Genomic DNA, 18,029 nt, shown 5'->3' with positions numbered 1-18,029 from the left:
AATTGTTTCACAGTCCGTAACCATTAATTTGTTTACTTGCTCAAGCTGGATCATCACGCTTAGTCATTGTAAAATCAAAATACAAAGTTTCCGAGAGTCGCAGGTTTTCTTGGGCTACTCTTTATCAACGAATAGTGGGTGGGTGGTGATTAATTGTATATGTTAATTTACTTTTCTAATTAATTGTATATGTTAATTACTCTTAACCAAAAGAGATCCACTTATTCATCTTCTTCCTGTTTTGGTTGAATTTCTGGCGTACAGATAAAGATCATATTTTAAACATACACTACGCAAAACAATTTTAAAATTCCTGAACAAAGGATGTTTTAACTTTTTGTAGGACGGCGCTCTATTCAAGTTCACATAGACAGAATCTGTTTCTTAGCGGTTGGTATTAGAAGGATAAATTATGAAAAACTAATGTTACAGTTCGGCGGGAAAATAGGCAAGTAATGTAAATTTTACAACGGTTAGTAAAAAACTAAGCTACAATAATGTACATTTTTATGTTATCAAATTATAAGTACGAATGGCAGGACTATAATAAGTCAAGTATGATGTATGTATTTTCAAGCAATATGTATCACACTGATTTGCATACAGTATTTATAATTTTATTCTGTGAAAATTATAACAAGACTAAAAAAAATGGACGTACAATTGACTGATGCATTTCCAGTACCGTACAGTTATTTCGAAAAATGATCCTTCGGTGTCTCAGCGGGAAGCTCGAGGGCCTATAGTGCTAAATTCAAAGTTCGATGTCTGTTATTAGCACAAAGCAGGTCACCCGCTGAGCAGCTCTACGATGAAATGAAACTGAAAAGATCTGTCATGACCAATACCACTACAGCCATACGACATTGATGTGGTAGAAGCAATTTAAGAACATACGTTTTACTGTTGTGGTTCACAATCATCAAATATATATATTTTTTGTTTAACACGAATTAATTCAAACACAAATGTTGCTGTTAAAACATCATTTTTAGTCGGTATAACTGAAAAAATAATTATGATTATGGTTTAAGATATCTAAACTCTTTTTAAAACGTTTTGTGATCTAACAGTAACATCTCTTCTAGTAAAGTTCAGTTAGAAAACGATTAATAACTGGCTATTAGTAACAAAGCGAAGCACCAACATACAGCCGAGTTACTTGAAATAAGGGCGGATTTATCCACGTAGATAACATCTAACAAAAAAGTTAAATTCAGGTTTTTTCATAAAATGAAAAAGGTAAAAAAAGCCGACAAGACTTTTGATGTACGTGATTAAACGTAAATTCCAGAAGCCTCCCAACAATAACACATCTCCAAATCAGACCGTTGCATCACGAAACTTTACGAACCATAACACTCTATACGCAAATCTAGGTGGATTGAGCAATTTCCTGCAATTCGTATCAAAATGAACCATTTAAAAGCAGCGCCTCGCTTTGATCGTGAAATTCATTATTTTTATGAACGTAAAAAATGATAAATACAAACTAACACGTTTAAAATTAGTAAAAGGCTTAAGTAATTGTTTGTAACTATTTAATAACCGCAGAAAGATATTTTCGTAATAGGCTTTCAAAACTATTGTTTCTTCCATCTGTGATTCCATGGCGAAGAAACTTCAGGAAACCAGTAAAAACGTTTAAACTCGTGTAAATAATTTTATTGTTACACGTATTATGAACACACAAATAAAAACCTGTAATGAAACGTTTTGTGAATACTGTTGTTTGATAATAATTTAATGTATGCTGACAATTTGATGTAATAATTGAGGGCCTTCTGTGTCCATATAAAGTTACATAGGTGTAAATACAACCATTTTTGGGAGAAAAATCTGTAATAAATGTTTGCACCTGGTGTTTCAGATTTTTGTGCATGTAAGTATGCAAACTATTTGTACACGTGAAATCTATCTTATGTTATATTTAGGTGGTAGTAGATTATTCTTTTCGGAATTATATTGGAGAACGTTTATACTTTTATGATGCTATATGTCCCTTGCATTAACGAAAAGGCATAATTTAAGTTAAAGAATATTCTTGAATGTGTATTGCGCAGACCTGTCTGTTCTCGAAATTTGTAGAGAATTCTTGAAAGTGAGAATCAACAACATTCATTTACGAAAACGCGCAAGAACATTGTTGAAATTTCTACAAAGTCGCGTGATTCTCATAAAAAGCGGCTAGCCAAGAGACGGAATAGGAAGAGAATATTATTCGTCAGCTACAGTCAATGTGCTATAGATATAGAAAGCTATAGAATTGTGATTAACGCCTATGACTCGGAAAACTATTGAATTAGACCAGGATCGTTTATAAATTTCGAACATTACAAACCGTTCAAGTTCAGTGAATTAACTTCGGACTTCAGGAATTTTACGAGGTCATTAGAAATTGTCACCAGTTAAAACTTACGGGCGTTTCAAGCTTAGCCAGCCGTTAAAAGAAGTTTACAGGTGTGTCAACAAAGAATTAATTTGCTCTCCGTGAACGTCGATAAAAGATTCAGTTCCAGATCAGATACAAGACTTAGACAGTGATATTTTAAACAATGTTTTGTTTTGAATCGTTTCTTTACCACATTCATTACCAAAACTTGAAAAAGTTGTTAATATAAGCTATCAACATGGGGATGACCAAAATTTTTGCCCCCCCCCCCCTTTAGTATGATGAATAGCAATATGAAATCAATCATAATAACTTAAAATTAAACAGCACAAAAAGCACATCAAGATCGAACTCCAGGTGACGTTGGTGTATAATAGATGTTCGACACACACGAGTTAAAGCAAAAAACAAAACAATACAATGAACAATACACACAAGAACTGCAGAAAAGTACTTGTCGATATGCCTACGGTGATGTCACAGATCGTGACTTAGAGACAGAGGAAAGATGAATCATCAGCCAAAAGTGTTTTCCAAGCTATCGTAAGTGTTAACAGCAAGATTAACAATTACCTATTTTTAATCATTTTTTAATGGAAAATGTTGGTAAGAAAAGGTAAATACCAGTGTGAGAAAAATGCTTTGAGAGTAAAATGATAATTCTGCTAGGTTTTTATCGTCTCCAATTCTTCTGCTTCTTCCGTTGTTATTAGCAAAGTTATTAAGTACATATTAAAAACTTTGAATTAAGTTCCTTTAAATTGAAAATATGTACACTTATCAGCCATTAATAAAAATAACTCGTATTCTTCTGAAAGTCACTGACAAATCACTGGACAGTACTACATCAATTCATTCTTGAATAGCCCATCATCTCTTGCTGATTAAACACTAACATATGGAACCTATTGGTTAATATTCAATTCAACCAAGATATATATATATATACATATACAATGGCTGTTAAAAATGTAAAAGGAACATTAACATTTGCCCTAACACAAATAACAGAATGCCAGTAAGTTATTCCATTGCATCAAAATACATCTGTATTTTGAACTACAACTGTATTTCAAGCCATTTCATCTGTTGTGTGGTGTAACTTCTTTGGCCACAGTTAAACAAAATTCCTACAATGCATCTCTATTATAAATCATGACAAATCTCTAATTCCTCATTTCAACAAATCTAATCATTACAAAGATTTTAAAATAGCTTATCCTACAGACATAAATAATATGAAACATTATTTCAAAATAAGGTAGTCCTTAAATTGGGACACTTAAATCCTAATAAATACTTTAAACATAACTGATTCAATACATGAAAAAAAACATATATACAATAGTATGTTCAAGAAACTAAGTTTATTTTAAACATTTTTAAATTAATATCTTGTTACAATTTATCGGTTTTACAGTAAGGTTAGTTCCATTATTGATATTATCATGTTGTGTTTTTGCAGTAAAGTACCGTAAATACTAAAACATTCTTTACGTAAAAACTTGAGTACCTAATAGTGATTGCACCAGTGATAAAATGTTGACCTGTTCTGAAAACTAATCTTACTTAAGTGTAAAAACTGTAACTTGTAATAAAATACACCTCAACAGTAAGTAAAGTAAAAACAAAAACTATTTTTGTGTTTTACCATTTGTAAAAATAATTTATTTATTAATCAACTGAAGAATATTTCTCTTATTATGTTTGATAGTTGAATTGTCATGTCTGTACATTATTGTTACTAAATGTGTTGGTTCTAAAGTTTACCCATTTACTGTAACAGTATTACATTTAAATTGGTCTTTTATCTTGTATGTGTACGAACAGCATGTTTTCTACAATTACTATTTTCTTATCTGTTACTATAAACAATATCGATAACACTGTACTGTCTATGTATGTTTTTCTCCTGATAGTCTTCCATTATTCTGCATAGATGTTTCTAAATTTATTCTGGGCATTATATCTTATTCAAAACACTTTAATATATATTTGATATTTATAATTAATAAGCTTAATGTTTCTTCATCAAAAGTGTTTGTCAAAATGTTGTTGTCACATACTTAGAAGTATTAGCACTTTTACTAAGCATTAGTATATCACATTTTCTTACCTTAGATTACAAGGAATCAACTGCATTATTCATTTCCCAAGATTAACTCCTGTTAATCAGTTTTCATCCTGATACTATTTTCCAACTGTTACTTTAATAAGAATTTAAAGTACTGACATCAGACTAGTTCAATTATCTCTGCATATTAAAGTAGGTCACATGATTTGCAGTATAGCCAATACTGAATGTTTACAGATTTAAAATTTACAGTAGAATAAAACAGTAAATTAAAGAAAAGTCATATTAGAATTAAAAACCATGATGAAATGTTTGAAAGTTATAACTAACACCTTTTTTATTTTAAAAAAGATAAGCAAAGTTAAGCTAAAGTTATTCCTCTAAAACCTTTAGCCAAAAAATATAATTCGGATGAATCTGTACGACTTGATGCTGGTTTAACATGCTTAACTAATTTAAAAAACTTTCTTAAGTCTGAAGCTAATCTTTCAGTATTTCTTCCTTCCCAAATCTTACATAAAAATATTCCTGACTCAGTTTTTAGTAAATTAAGTGAAAATGTTAGAGCACTGTAGGCCAGTGAAGTGATTTGTTCATGATCCATTTCCTTTATTCCAGTGGCATTTGGTGCCATGTCACTAAGCACAATATCAACTTTCTGGCTTCCTAACATTTTCAGAACATTATCTTGGGCAGAATGTTCAGTACAATCTACACCAGAGATGGTTTCAGCTCCTATAACAGGCTCCATGGACTTAATGTCCAGAGCTATAACTCTTCCTTTTAAATGTTTATCTGTAAGAAAAAAAATAAAAACTTATGGAAGTCTACACATGCCTCTGCAACTGAGATAATATGGAAATTTATACTGCATAAGCCATAACACAACAAGAAATACATACACTGTAGAGCTGGGAGTGAAATTTGGTAACTGAGTAATCACAGGGCTCATTAATCATTTACATTCAATTAACTGATTATTCTCATGAAACCTGGATGGTTGGAATAATGAAAAATAATAATAGCAATAGTAAGTTTTAATTAGTTGATTACTTTCATGACAGTAATTATTGAACCATAATTTTGATTTGATGTTACATAAAATAACCAATTATAAATGTATTAATGCTTATAGGTTCACTAATAAAATATGTTGTTTTTGTTGTTGTTTTCCTTTTACAATGTTCAATATTGTGCTTATCTAATTTTGGATTAGTTTTGTTCACTTAACTCTGTTTAGTTTTAATTATTTTGTATTAATAGGACTTTACAGCCATTTTTAACACCACACTGTATCTAATAGTACAAGTACTCTTTCTTTATACCTAGTACTCAAATGTTGGAATATTTTATTAAATAAACTGAGGAATTGTTTCTATTTTTTAACTCACTGAATAATAATTAAACTTTACAATGGGAGTTATCACAGCAGAATAGTTAAGATCAGCTTCCAACAGAAAACAATTTGCACTTTACTCAACTATACATATAAACTTCTTTACTATCTTCACTTAATTTTCCCATTCCAAACACCAACCAAGTTATCACTTTTTAGAACATTCCCACATAAAGTAAAATTGTCTTCAAACTTCCTACTTCTTAAAATTATCATGAAGAAAAGCAATGTTTCACAAATACTTCAAGAGCTCAAAAATCAACATTCTGTATAATTTCTTTAGTTTAAGAGAACTGGCAGAAATAGTAGCATGAAATATGGGAAGATAGAACTTAAACATGATTACATATTTTTAGATTAGCCTAAATACAGGTAAACAAGATGTAAAGTTCTTGGTTGGAAACATAGTTCACAGTAACAAAAGTAGGGTAGTGGTAAAAACAAAACACACAACTAATAAGTAGTGAAAGAATTAAATACATTAAAGAGTAAATAATCTAAAAGGAAGGAAGCAATGGTGAAACAATGGTAAGAAATAGGAACGTTTCTGATGATAGTAGCTTTTAACTCCACATGTAGTTGTATAAAATAGGCATACTATTCTGACTGATAAAAATAAATGTATGAGATACTCAATGTTAAATTTATAAAGTACGAGATTTGCTAGTTTGCTACAAAGAAATTTTTTTGAATTCTAGAACAAATGTGCTTTTTGTTGTATTCCTGAATGTGATGAATAAAATTTACAGTTAAGAGCACTGAACTTGGAAACTTGTGACTTTCAAATGAGCAAGTCTGAGAATCTAGTAAAATAAACATTTGTTAAAGTACAAGTGGAAGCAGAAGTAAAGGTATATAGAAATGTATCTGGAATGTCTACTAAAAAGCAAGATAATTAATTTAAGCTTTAGTACAAGAATAAATAGGAATTATTTGCACAAGATGGGTTGCATTAGAACAAAAGGATGAATGAACTTTAAATGTGGCTGTAAACATCCTAATTACGCAATTTCAAAAGTAAACACATTTTTAAATTTTTAAATGACCTTATAGAAGTTATCAAGAGTAAGATTAGTAGTGTAGGAATAATACATATAAAGAGCAACTTATTTAATTAGAAGTTTCAGAATAAACTTTTGGAGTTACAAGCTTTCATAAATGTTACTAGATTTTTTGTCAAAATAATCAGTGAAAGACAGTTTAAAATGCAGAGTAATATTTAGTCTTGTTCACAGAGTTAATTGAAGGCCCAGCAGTAAAATTAGATGTCTTGAAAGTACAAATTTTCAGTAAAGTGAACAACTTATATTTAACAAAAAAAAAATATATAGAGAAGATGAAAGAAATTTTTATGCAGCTAGAAAAATAATATTTGAAATTATAAAATTTACTATAACATGTTGTTTTATCCTAAAGAGGTTAAAACATTTAACAGAGGTAATGAAGCTTTATTAAAAATATGAAACACCTACTAGTAAATAAATTATCTTCACTAGTCTATGCTCCACCAGTCACAGTGATACAGTTTGACTTTTGCTTTCTCTCATCCAACCACCCTAAAATACAGTTAATCAGTTTTTTTTGTTGTTTTTTTCTATCCCTAACAATGTGATTTTCTTAGGCAATATGTTGTGGTGCCTGATGAAAAGCTTTCTGAAAACCTGAGTAAACCACATCCTCACACCCTTTCCCTCATCTAGATAATATGTAACATCTTTAATATTCATCAGTATACCTTGGAAAGTGATGTTATCGAACAATTGGGATCCAATTGGACCCTAGCACAAAATTATCATTATAGTAAGCTCTGAATTGAAATTCTCAAAACCAATTACATTATAACTTTTATTAAGGTTAGCATGCAATGTGAACAACATAAAAATATACATATTCTAGAAGAAATATGTTCATAATTCAAAAATTACACTGTTCCTAGTACACAAATAAGTAATATTAAACCATTCCTTATACAAATAGTATATAAAAAAATACCAGTTTTATTACACTCCTACTTTCAAGTCATTATCCACCAATATATGATATTACCAAGATACTGAAAAATTCAACTTAAAGAAAACTGAAAGTGTACATTGTAGGACACCTTGGGTCCAACTAGACCTAAACACAAATGCATTTTTATAGTCAGCTATGGATTAAAAATCCAATAAGCAGATTAATTACAAGAATTATCAAGCAAGTTCTCTGTAAAATAGAGTATTATAAGCAGTCATCACAAAGAACACTCGCTGAGAAATGATATGCATGTACATCCTTATCACAATGACGTTATAAACAAACCGACCAGATGATACTGTACAACTTTGATGAATTAACCTCTACAAAAGTCTGTATAGTGAAATAAATGTTTATAAATTTATTTAATATGCTATAGGGTGAACTGTATTTAAAGGGAAGGTTTGGGGTCCACATTAGATATAGCTACATACTCCACCCATTTTGAAAACAACAGTATCATGTTGCAATAATTATGTAAAATAGTATAAAACCAACAAAGTCATTGGAGTCCACATAGATCCAGACCTCAGGTGTACATATGAGGGTTAAATAAACAGAATAATAAGACAAGATTTACCTCTGGTAAATCCATGTTAATTAATTTTCATTTATATTTTATTAGTTGATTTTGTAAAGCTTCTTTTATCAGGCTTTCTTAGAATTTTCCCACTAAAGAAGTAAATTAAATTGGCCTTTAATTTACAGAACAATTCTTATCACCATCCTTTAAAGATACAAGTAACACAAGAAACTCTTCCATCCTTAAGTACCTGTCCATTCTATTGACCTATGAATATTAAAAGAGAGAAGCTCATATATCTGATCTTTCAACTCTTAAAACCATGGAGGGGGGGACTTGTTTTGCCCAAGTAATTTAATAACTTTTAATCTTTAAAATTAACATTTTTCTTACCTGATAATATAATGCACCACAAAAATAAACCACTCTCTGTGGGAAGAATTCAAGAATAAGCAAGATAGTCAGTCAATCTGTCCCCATGCCCAGACCTTTCAAGCCATGATAGATCAACAACTGAGTCTGATGGTGGTTGATTCAAAAGAGAAAGTCCAGACCCAGAAAAGCAGAGGTTTTTTTGTTGTTTTTTTTTTTGGGGGGGGGTGAGTGCCTCCAAGTTGGAAGAAGAAAGAGATAGAGGAGGTGTCTGAATGGATCATGATGAAAACATCATTCAGATCAAACAGAAGATGATGGCAATCCTATGGAGTAACCACCAGCTCAAGGACCTGGGTAAAGAGAAATAAAAATGGTTCAAATACCCAGAAATGTATCCCATTAGAACAGTGGAAACATGTGATTATCAGATTAAAGAACTAACAGACAAACTCTTAAGCCCTTAAGTGCTCCAAACAGATAAAAGTGTGGGTAAGGGAGGAGGAGAGAGACATTCAAGGTTGTGTAGGATTGAGTGAGCCATCATGACTGAGAAGAAGGCAGTGTATATTTGGCCCCAAAACACTGAATGAAGCACATTGTAGGAGGCTACTTTAGAAGGGGCATGTAGAGGCTAAATGTCACAAAGGAGTGCAACAACAGGCCTAAATAATTAACCTGCTAGTAAAAACCTACTGAATGGATTGAAAAAATGTGAGGCTGCAGCAAAATTGAAAGGAAGAACTGACAACTACTTGTTCAACCATTGTGGATAAACCAGAAAGAACTGAAAAGTCGGTACACAAATTGAGATGTGAAGAAAGGGTTTGAGACTCAATCATTTACTCCCCAACATAGGAAAATATCTACCAGAGAGTGAGAAAACTGCCTATCAGAAACCAAGGAAAGACCAAAGTTGAATGAAGTGTAACAGAAATAAATTTGTCAAACAACCTCCCAGAAATACTAGATAAACCATGAGAAAGCACCTGTTGAACTCAATAGATTGTAGCAAAGGAAGTCTGCCAGTGAACACAGTGGAACAACAGAGTTCCCATAGGTCTTGAACCTAGGGGTGACTGCAAAAACAAATTGTTTTCAAAATCCATGATGGCCAACCCTGAAAGAAAGGGAACTAAAATAAAGGAACACCTTTATACCTACACTAATTAATAACCTAATATTCAACTGCAATGCCCCATACAATTCCATACCTGTTTATACTCTCATCCCTAAGACAAGTGTACAGCAACAGTCACCTACAAACTCTCTTTGTTAACCTGAAGATAACCTAGGACAGTTGAAACATTGTTCTCTGCTTATCAATAAAAGTGTTAATACCCATACCAGCCGTTCTGAGATACAAACTGAATGAGAGATGAAAATGAGTAGGTTAAAAGAGAGGAGGTCCTTAAATTGAAATAAAAATATTTTGATCAAAGTGGTTCATAAAACAAGATGTCTGAGATTCCCCAATAATTGCTGAAAAAAGAAAAAAAACAATACATATCTGTGAACTCCAAGTATTGAAGGGTGAAACTGGGACTATCTGATCTATGTCAGGAAAAGGGAATTAGAAGCTAAGGCAGGTGTGGAAACAACAGTGGTGAAACACAAGATGGTGCAGGCTCAGCTGAAGTAACAAAAGCAGTAGGTTGGAAATCCTGGATCTAAGATCAAAATGTAACCAACCATACAGTGCACAATGGCAGAAATATCATTGACCATTAGTGTCTCCAGTTGCCATTACAGTATTAGATGACTACTGTGAAGGAGTATTAAAACCTAAGATGATGTTACAAATATGGGAACATCAATGCACAATCTAATTAACCCACAAAACTGATGTTTTAGTGGGCCATTTTTATTAAATATACAAAAATAGAGTTTATTTTTATTATTTTTTAAGAAAGATTAGCCAAGTATGACAATGGTGTATAGACCTTAAGCTGTGCTGAACATAGTTAGTGAAATGTTTTTTTATAATTTTTTTGGATTTCCTAATTTATTTTTTAACCAAACCCTCAATTTTCCTATAGTTCTGTATGTCTTACATTCTATCATTGAATTAAAATTAATATAATTTCAAACAGCTTATATATCTGCCCTACACCATCTTTGAACTAATTGTCCTCACTCAATAATAATAAATTGTTTCATTGCCTCAGAAGTGTTTTTCTTAAAACAAGAATCTAAAATTTAATTGCTTTTTATTTTAACATAAAGAAAAACATCAAGTATAATTATAAATTTATCACTCATTCCAAATACTCCCTTACTTCATAACTCTTATCATTTGTAATTAACAACAAATCTAAAAATGGTTTGATCTCTAACCATTTGTCGCATAAAGCCATCTTCTTGCTATGCTATTTGACTCCATGCAATCTTAGTGGCCTATAAGAGTTGCCAAATAAAGATTTATATCTTTGAAACCCCTGACTGTAATCCATATATAACAATGTTTTTTGTCTTCAATACTGAAGGGCTACAACTCATCCCTTACATGCATACAGGGTAACAACTGAATGTGTGTGTATCTATGTATATACACACATATATAGATACACTTTTAAAAACTATACAAGTATTTAAACTAAAACAAATATGTTCCTAACACATTAAATGAAGTATATCAATTTTAGAATTTGTCAACCAAAAAAATTCCTGTTATTCAGAAGTTTAGAAAAACCAATACACTTTAAATCCTAATAACAATTACCTTGAGATGTTAGTTTAAGTTTTTCAACCAAAACCTGTGTCCATGCTCCTGGTGCTGCTCCACACTCGACCACCATCATGCCTGGTTTCAATAACTGGAATCTTTCATTTATTTCTAGCAGCTTGAAAGCACTTCTAGCTCTGTAGTTGTGATACCGAGCTTTCTTTACATATGGGTCATTTAGCTGCCTTGTCAACCATTCCTGGGAACTTTTACTTTTGTTTTTCAAGTTTTGTGGTTGAATTTTATTGAGAAAGGATGTGACATGATAGCTCCTAGTTTTTACCACTAAACACATTGGTAGCTTTGAAACATTTTCCATAGGAATCATTTGCAAATGCTTCCTAACAAAATCAAATGCAGACCACACCTCCTACTGTTATTAACAATAAAAAGAAAGAAATTTCTTTACAGTGATCTGTTATATATAATCATTCCTTAATTTCATACAAATATTTGTTCATCAAAAGTAGGCACTATTTTCCTGAAAAATTTAATAATTAAGTATAGTAAATTAACAAGTATGAAAATAATATAATAATAGTTATTAGCTTCATAACTAAAAGTTAAGATTAAAATAGGTACCACATAATGTACAAGGAGTCAATACTTGAGCACACTGTCAAAGCTCTTCTACTCAGCACGTCATTATAAAATGATGTGACACATCTTAATTTATTCTTAGTTTTGTTCCCAAATTCCCAAACTAAAAGCAAGGAAACTTGAACTACTAATAGATATTTACATATTTAAACATATCCAGATATGATGTGAAAAGAGATTAATGTTTCCCCAGTGATAACTATAAGTATTGTATTTGGATCTTAAAAATATAAATTTAAAAAAAAACAACAACACTAGATGCATATTGGTAAGGAAAAGTTAAAAGAATAACAGTATGGAACAATATGACACAAGGCATTACTAAGCTAAACAAAAATAAAGACAAATAGAAGACCCTATCAATGTTATTTAATTAGTTAATACACCAGTGGAATGGTGAACAAGATATTTTGTTGGAAGTTTCAATTTGTACAAGCCATTAAAATGTCTGTCTGGAGACACACCATGCAAGATATCAGTCTACCCCTGTCAAATAACAATTCCAGTTGAATCCAGTCACATGGTTTAAGAATCTTATTGGGTCAGGGCAGTCCTCAACAACTACCTAAATACACAAAATTACTGCTAAGAATACTGTTATTTATAATAAAAAACAATTGTCACACAACCAAGAATGAAATATACAGTGATCACTGTTTCCTGTTAATAGTGAACTTCAAAATCTAGTAACTGATGTTCTGTAAATTAGCTTTCAGATAAGCATGGGTCTAAATCAAACATAATTATATTAAGTCCATCATGTTGTTAGAATTTGATAATGCAAGTGCATCTGACCAACTCTCAGGAATACAAGTGTTGGATTAGTTAAAACTCAACACATGATGCACACCTTGGGATGGTAAAACTTCCTAATACATAGCCAATCTCTGCAAAATATTAACTGTGGAATTTGAACATTGACATAAGACATTTTGTACTATAATGGAACAATAAAAATATTTTCAAGAGTTTTGTATGTTTTTATGCATAAATAATCAAACTCTTATGATTGCTTATAAACTGCAATTTTGGCTACATTTTCTGGAAAAGTACATCCTTTCTCAAGCTGTTTATTTATTTTCTTGTTCTTCTTTCTTTCAAGAAAATAAATGATAATAAATGCACATAAATGACAATTCTTTCACAATTTCATTGTTTTTTGTCATAAATACTTAGGTTGACCTTCAAACAAGTTCAGAATTCATAATAAAACATATCCTTAGGTTTTTCCTTCAGTTGCTTGCCTTTTATTTTTCTGTCTGATTTGGCTGATCTTGGTTTCATTTTCCTCTCATCAGGGAACTCTTGGGTGGGTTTTGCCTTCTTTATCATCTCATATTTTTTTTTATAAAATATTAATAGAACATAATAGAATTTCAGTAGGATCAGGAAGTCCCCAGATTTAGCCCCATTACATTATGAGAGAATCAATCCAAAAAATGTAGCCAATTATTTTTTTCCCAGCTTAAACAGCCCATGGGATTGATAACAAATTACTGTGGAGGTATACATTACATGTTAACACTGAAATTGTCATGTAATAGATACAAACATCTTCTCTACAACTTACAAGGTTTACATGAACGAAAAGCAAATACTTTTGAATTTGTCTGGAAGTTTGTAAGATAATTTGAAAGAAAATGTTCTTGTGTTTTTACTTTTAATGATTTCTTTCAACTAAACTAAAATCATATTTTGAGTTCCTGTTAATAACTAGCCTGATGCAGTAGAGATTTAGGAATACCTTCTTTCAGTATCTGATAAAATAGTACTTTATCATTTTATGTTTGGTCATCAGTATCTTATTTTCAAAATACTAAGGTGTTCAGGTGCTATTTGTCCTTTAAACACCTTGATCAGTATGGCAGATTTAAGAGTTCCAGTTATGATTTAAGTAAATAGAAAGTGAGGGTAGAACTGTCACTATTTGGCATGAAAACCTGGGATGATATGAGATGACTTCTTTCAAGAAGTTGAAGTCAAAGCTTTATAAGAAATAACAAAAACACTGAAATTGAAAAACAAAATCTCTGATTACTGACATTTAAATTTTTTTTCTTATTCCATGATCAGCTTGAAAAACTTAAACATTATTAATTTCTCAAGTGTAATAAAAATATCAAGTTTTTAAGCAAGAAGTTTATATAGACATGGGTTTAAAAATACACATTAAAATGATTAATGCATATGCATTTTACAGTACAGGGTGGAAAAAACTGTAAAAACACATGTACTGCAAAATCTATAAATCAAACAGCTTACTATATTATGCCATGCTAGGCAAAACCTGACAACAGCCAAATGTTTGTTTTCACCTTTACCAAGCTTGTCACAATTAAACAAAGATCCTGTTTCTGCAAACAGGTTAAATATTTAATGTTATTAGACTGTTATTATTTCATATCTAGTAAATTCTGATAAATTTGATTAAATCAGTTAGCTACTAAGCAATGAACATTTCATTTGAGCAAATAAAGAATAATGAATAACTTGCTATAACTTTGTTTTCATTAAAGCAATCTTACCATAAGTCATGTGTACAAGCAAGTTTTTTTTTTAAAAATGCTCAATTTCAATATATAAGAAAAAATGTCTACAATTAGTTCACAAAAAATATATCTATAAAACAACTACTTACAGTTTTAGAAATTATTACATAATACAATATGAGATCACTATTATTTTTGCTTTATTTGTAAATAATTTATCAATTTACTTTAAATTATTATATAAACAAACTGTATAATACACTGATGCATAGCATGTGTCATGTGGAAGATATTAAGCATAATAATGTAATATACACATATAAGAGTCTAGTGTTCTAAACTAATACCAAGGTTTGTTGAATTTTATGAAAAACTACTCAAGGGTTATCTTTACTGCCTGTCCTTAATTTTGAGCTGGCAGACTAGAAAGAAGGCAACTAGTTAACACTATCCAACACCAGCTCTTGGACTACTCTTTACCATCAAATAGAGATTGATTATAACATCCCCCACAGCTCAGAGGGTAGGCAAGTTTGTTGATGGGACTATAAATCTGCAATCCTCAGACTGCAAGTTGAGCACACTGTCCACTAGGTCATGCCAGGCTTCAATAATAAAGATACCAAAATATCTTTATAATAATTACTCCTAAAGAGTGATACAAAGTCTAATGATAAAGATTTTCATGAAAATGGTTGATATAACAAAACAGTTTTATATCCAAGTGATTTCAATATTTTGGGATACACTTATTACATCTTCAGCAAAATCTGGAAGTAAGATTATATTTATTAGCTAATGGTATACTAATATCCCTAACTAATTTACTTACAACACTTAGTTGAGTGCTAAAAGGAAGTATAAATTACAGAATACATTAGCAAAATTGCAGGGTGCATGAGACATCATGTTATAACTATTCTTAACAAATGGCCAAGTATCAAGTGTAGCTATTTATAAGAGTATTTGGTCTAAAGATGCTTGTACATTCTTAATGGGTACATTCTTAAATCTGAATTTTGATATGGAAAGATTTCTTTTTTTAATCAAGGAAAAAAGTTATTTTTTAATTTGTAAAATGTGTAGTCCCATAAAAAGGAAGGCAGATAATGAGTGGAATTTGTTATTTAGATATTTGCAAGTAAAGTTCATTAGGAAATCAACGAGCACCTACTATTCAACAAGTATTTGTGCAGAATTGTAAATTCTCTGTGTAAAATACAGTAATTTGAGCAGAGGCTAAAAATTCTGTTTCAAAGGGACATGAAAAGGTAATTTAAAGAGGATGAAAATAAAGCTATTAAAAAGAAATTAAAATTAGTGTAAAGGCCTGTAAAATTATTTTACAAAAGTTTATTTTTAATATTTCAAATGTCAAAAAAGTTAAGGATCCAATGTTTTTCAAACTGGATTGGGGAAAATAATTTTAAAATGTGACTAGATGTTTAAAACAGCAAGAAAATGTCATCAATATAACACTTGTACAAGAAAGGTATGACTTCACATCTAACTTCAATAAGTATCAGCCCTACAAATACTGTGACTGGACAGTGGTAATAGTATTACTAAGCTCTTAGCATGTTGATAAATTAACTACACGTAGCTCTTTGTTGTTATGTTTATATCCTTGGCCTGCTGGAAAGGGTTCAAACAAGTTATTGTACTAACAGTAATATATTTCTATTTCATAGTTTGCCCCTGAAGAAGAAAGGTTCACCTTTTAAAAGTGCTCGGGTTATGGAGGTTTTATTTCATTGTTATATTACTATTAATTTTACCTGTAGCCCTCCTCTGAACCTTTACTAAAGCATAATGGAAACATAATAACGAAGAGATAAAACAAGTGCAGTTAAATTTTCATCATACATGTTTACATCACTGTAACTTAGCGACGTTATAAGAAAACGTGCCATACATTTTATAAGAAACTTACAAAGTCAAGAAAATGGCTAAAAGAAAATTTTACTGGTTCGTCAGGCTGCTAGCAATACAGACTAATTTAAGTTTAACATTAACTTCAATAACTCTTAGTTCTTACCTAAGTTTACTAAGACATTGTACCTCAATGACCAACTTAGAACTCCGAATATACATTAGTTAGACATGAGACGATAGTATCATACTCTGCAGACGTAAATGTGAAACTATATTGTAAAATGAGTGTTTTTATTTTATTTAAAATATTTTAACGCTGAAAACCGGGTTTCGATACCAATGGTGGGCTGAGCAAAGCTAGTCAATTGTATAGCTTTGAGATTAATTATAAACAAATTAAGCTTTTATACATTAGTTGCAAATTATTTTTTCTACATCAAATTATTTAAATATTGTGATTTGTTATTGGTATTATTACATTTTAAGTGTTTTTAAACAATATATAGAATCAAACTATTTGTTGCACTAAAAGAACATTTCAAAGCTGGTCTAATTAACAAACCATTAATTTTATGGTTGGAGAATAAAAATTTTAAAACACCATGTAGTTCTTCAATTTAGTTAATTTTTAACTTATAAATAAAGTCAATGTTTCTGAAATAAATCGAACGTTATAATTACTCTTATATAGCATACATGTTTACAATAAATTCCACCATATCCATGTGGTACCTTCAAGTAGAAACTGATAAATATGAGATAGTTAGACATGTTAATAATAACAGTTTCACTCAAAACGTGGGCCCGGCATGGCCAGTGGTTAAGGCGCTTGACTTGTAACCCGCGGGTTCGAATCCCCGTCACACCAAACATGCTCGTCCCCCTTTCAGTCGTGGGAGCGTTATGATGTCACGGTCAATCCCACTCTTTATTGGTAAAAAATAGTACAAGTATTGGCGGTGAACGGTGATGACTAGCTGCCTTCCCTCTAGTCTTACACTGCTAAATTAGGGACGGCTAGCACAGATAGCCCTCGAGTAGCTTTGTGCGAAATTCCAAAACAAACAAACAAACAAAGCCTTCTCCCTAGTCTTGCACTGCTAAATTAGGGACAGCTAGCGCAGATTGTCTTTGTGTAGCTTTGCGCGAAAGTAAAAACAAAACAAGCATTTAAAACGTAACAAGAGTAATCTAAATGGGATAACGTGACCGAATTTTTCTAGTGGATGGGTAAAAACATGAGATTAGACAACTTTGACAAAATGGGTACAATTTTTATCATTTGAGCAGAAAAAAAGAAAATGCAACTTTCTACCTGAAGATACCACATGGATATGGTGGAATTTATTGTGTACATGAAAAGACGGTAACTTTTATTGGCTTGTAATTAACTTCACAGCTTTTTTTCTTTTAGAGCAGACCTTAACTGAACTGAGAAAGACTATCATAGTGTCGGTCTTAAGTGAGATAAATACAGGTAAAATAATTTTTAAATAACATGTGGTCAAGGTCAACAAGTTACTATATCTCGAGCTACGTCATTTCTGGAGGACAGTAGATGGTCTGGCCG

At 31.1% G+C, this 18,029-nt stretch overlaps 1 protein-coding gene across 10 annotated transcripts; it reads right to left on the bottom strand.

The window, feature by feature from the left end:
* Positions 1-3,534: 3,534 nt before the first annotated feature.
* Mrm2 (Mitochondrial rRNA methyltransferase 2) lies at positions 3,535-16,780 on the bottom strand. Of its 10 annotated transcripts, XM_076453939.1 has the most exons (6): positions 16,623-16,778; positions 15,065-15,189; positions 14,358-14,449; positions 12,580-12,660; positions 11,493-11,868; positions 3,535-5,261 (listed from the first exon to the last, which is right to left on the bottom strand). In XM_076453939.1, the coding sequence occupies exons 5-6, from the start codon at positions 11,821-11,823 to the stop codon at positions 4,828-4,830; spliced, it is 765 nt and encodes a 254-aa protein (XP_076310054.1). In that variant the 5' UTR covers positions 11,824-11,868; positions 12,580-12,660; positions 14,358-14,449; positions 15,065-15,189; positions 16,623-16,778; the 3' UTR covers positions 3,535-4,827. The 10 variants fall into 10 exon arrangements, with proteins under 10 accessions (XP_076310054.1, XP_076310056.1, XP_076310060.1 ...); XM_076453941.1 differs by lacking the exon at positions 12,580-12,660; XM_076453945.1 differs by lacking the exon at positions 15,065-15,189 and having other exon boundaries at positions 16,623-16,724.
* Positions 16,781-18,029: the final 1,249 nt, after the last annotated feature.

Source organism: Tachypleus tridentatus, chromosome 9, assembly GCF_004210375.1.
Source record: "Tachypleus tridentatus isolate NWPU-2018 chromosome 9, ASM421037v1, whole genome shotgun sequence".
NCBI lineage: Eukaryota > Metazoa > Arthropoda > Merostomata > Xiphosura > Limulidae > Tachypleus > Tachypleus tridentatus.
This window is presented reverse-complemented; position numbering and strand designations above follow the sequence as displayed.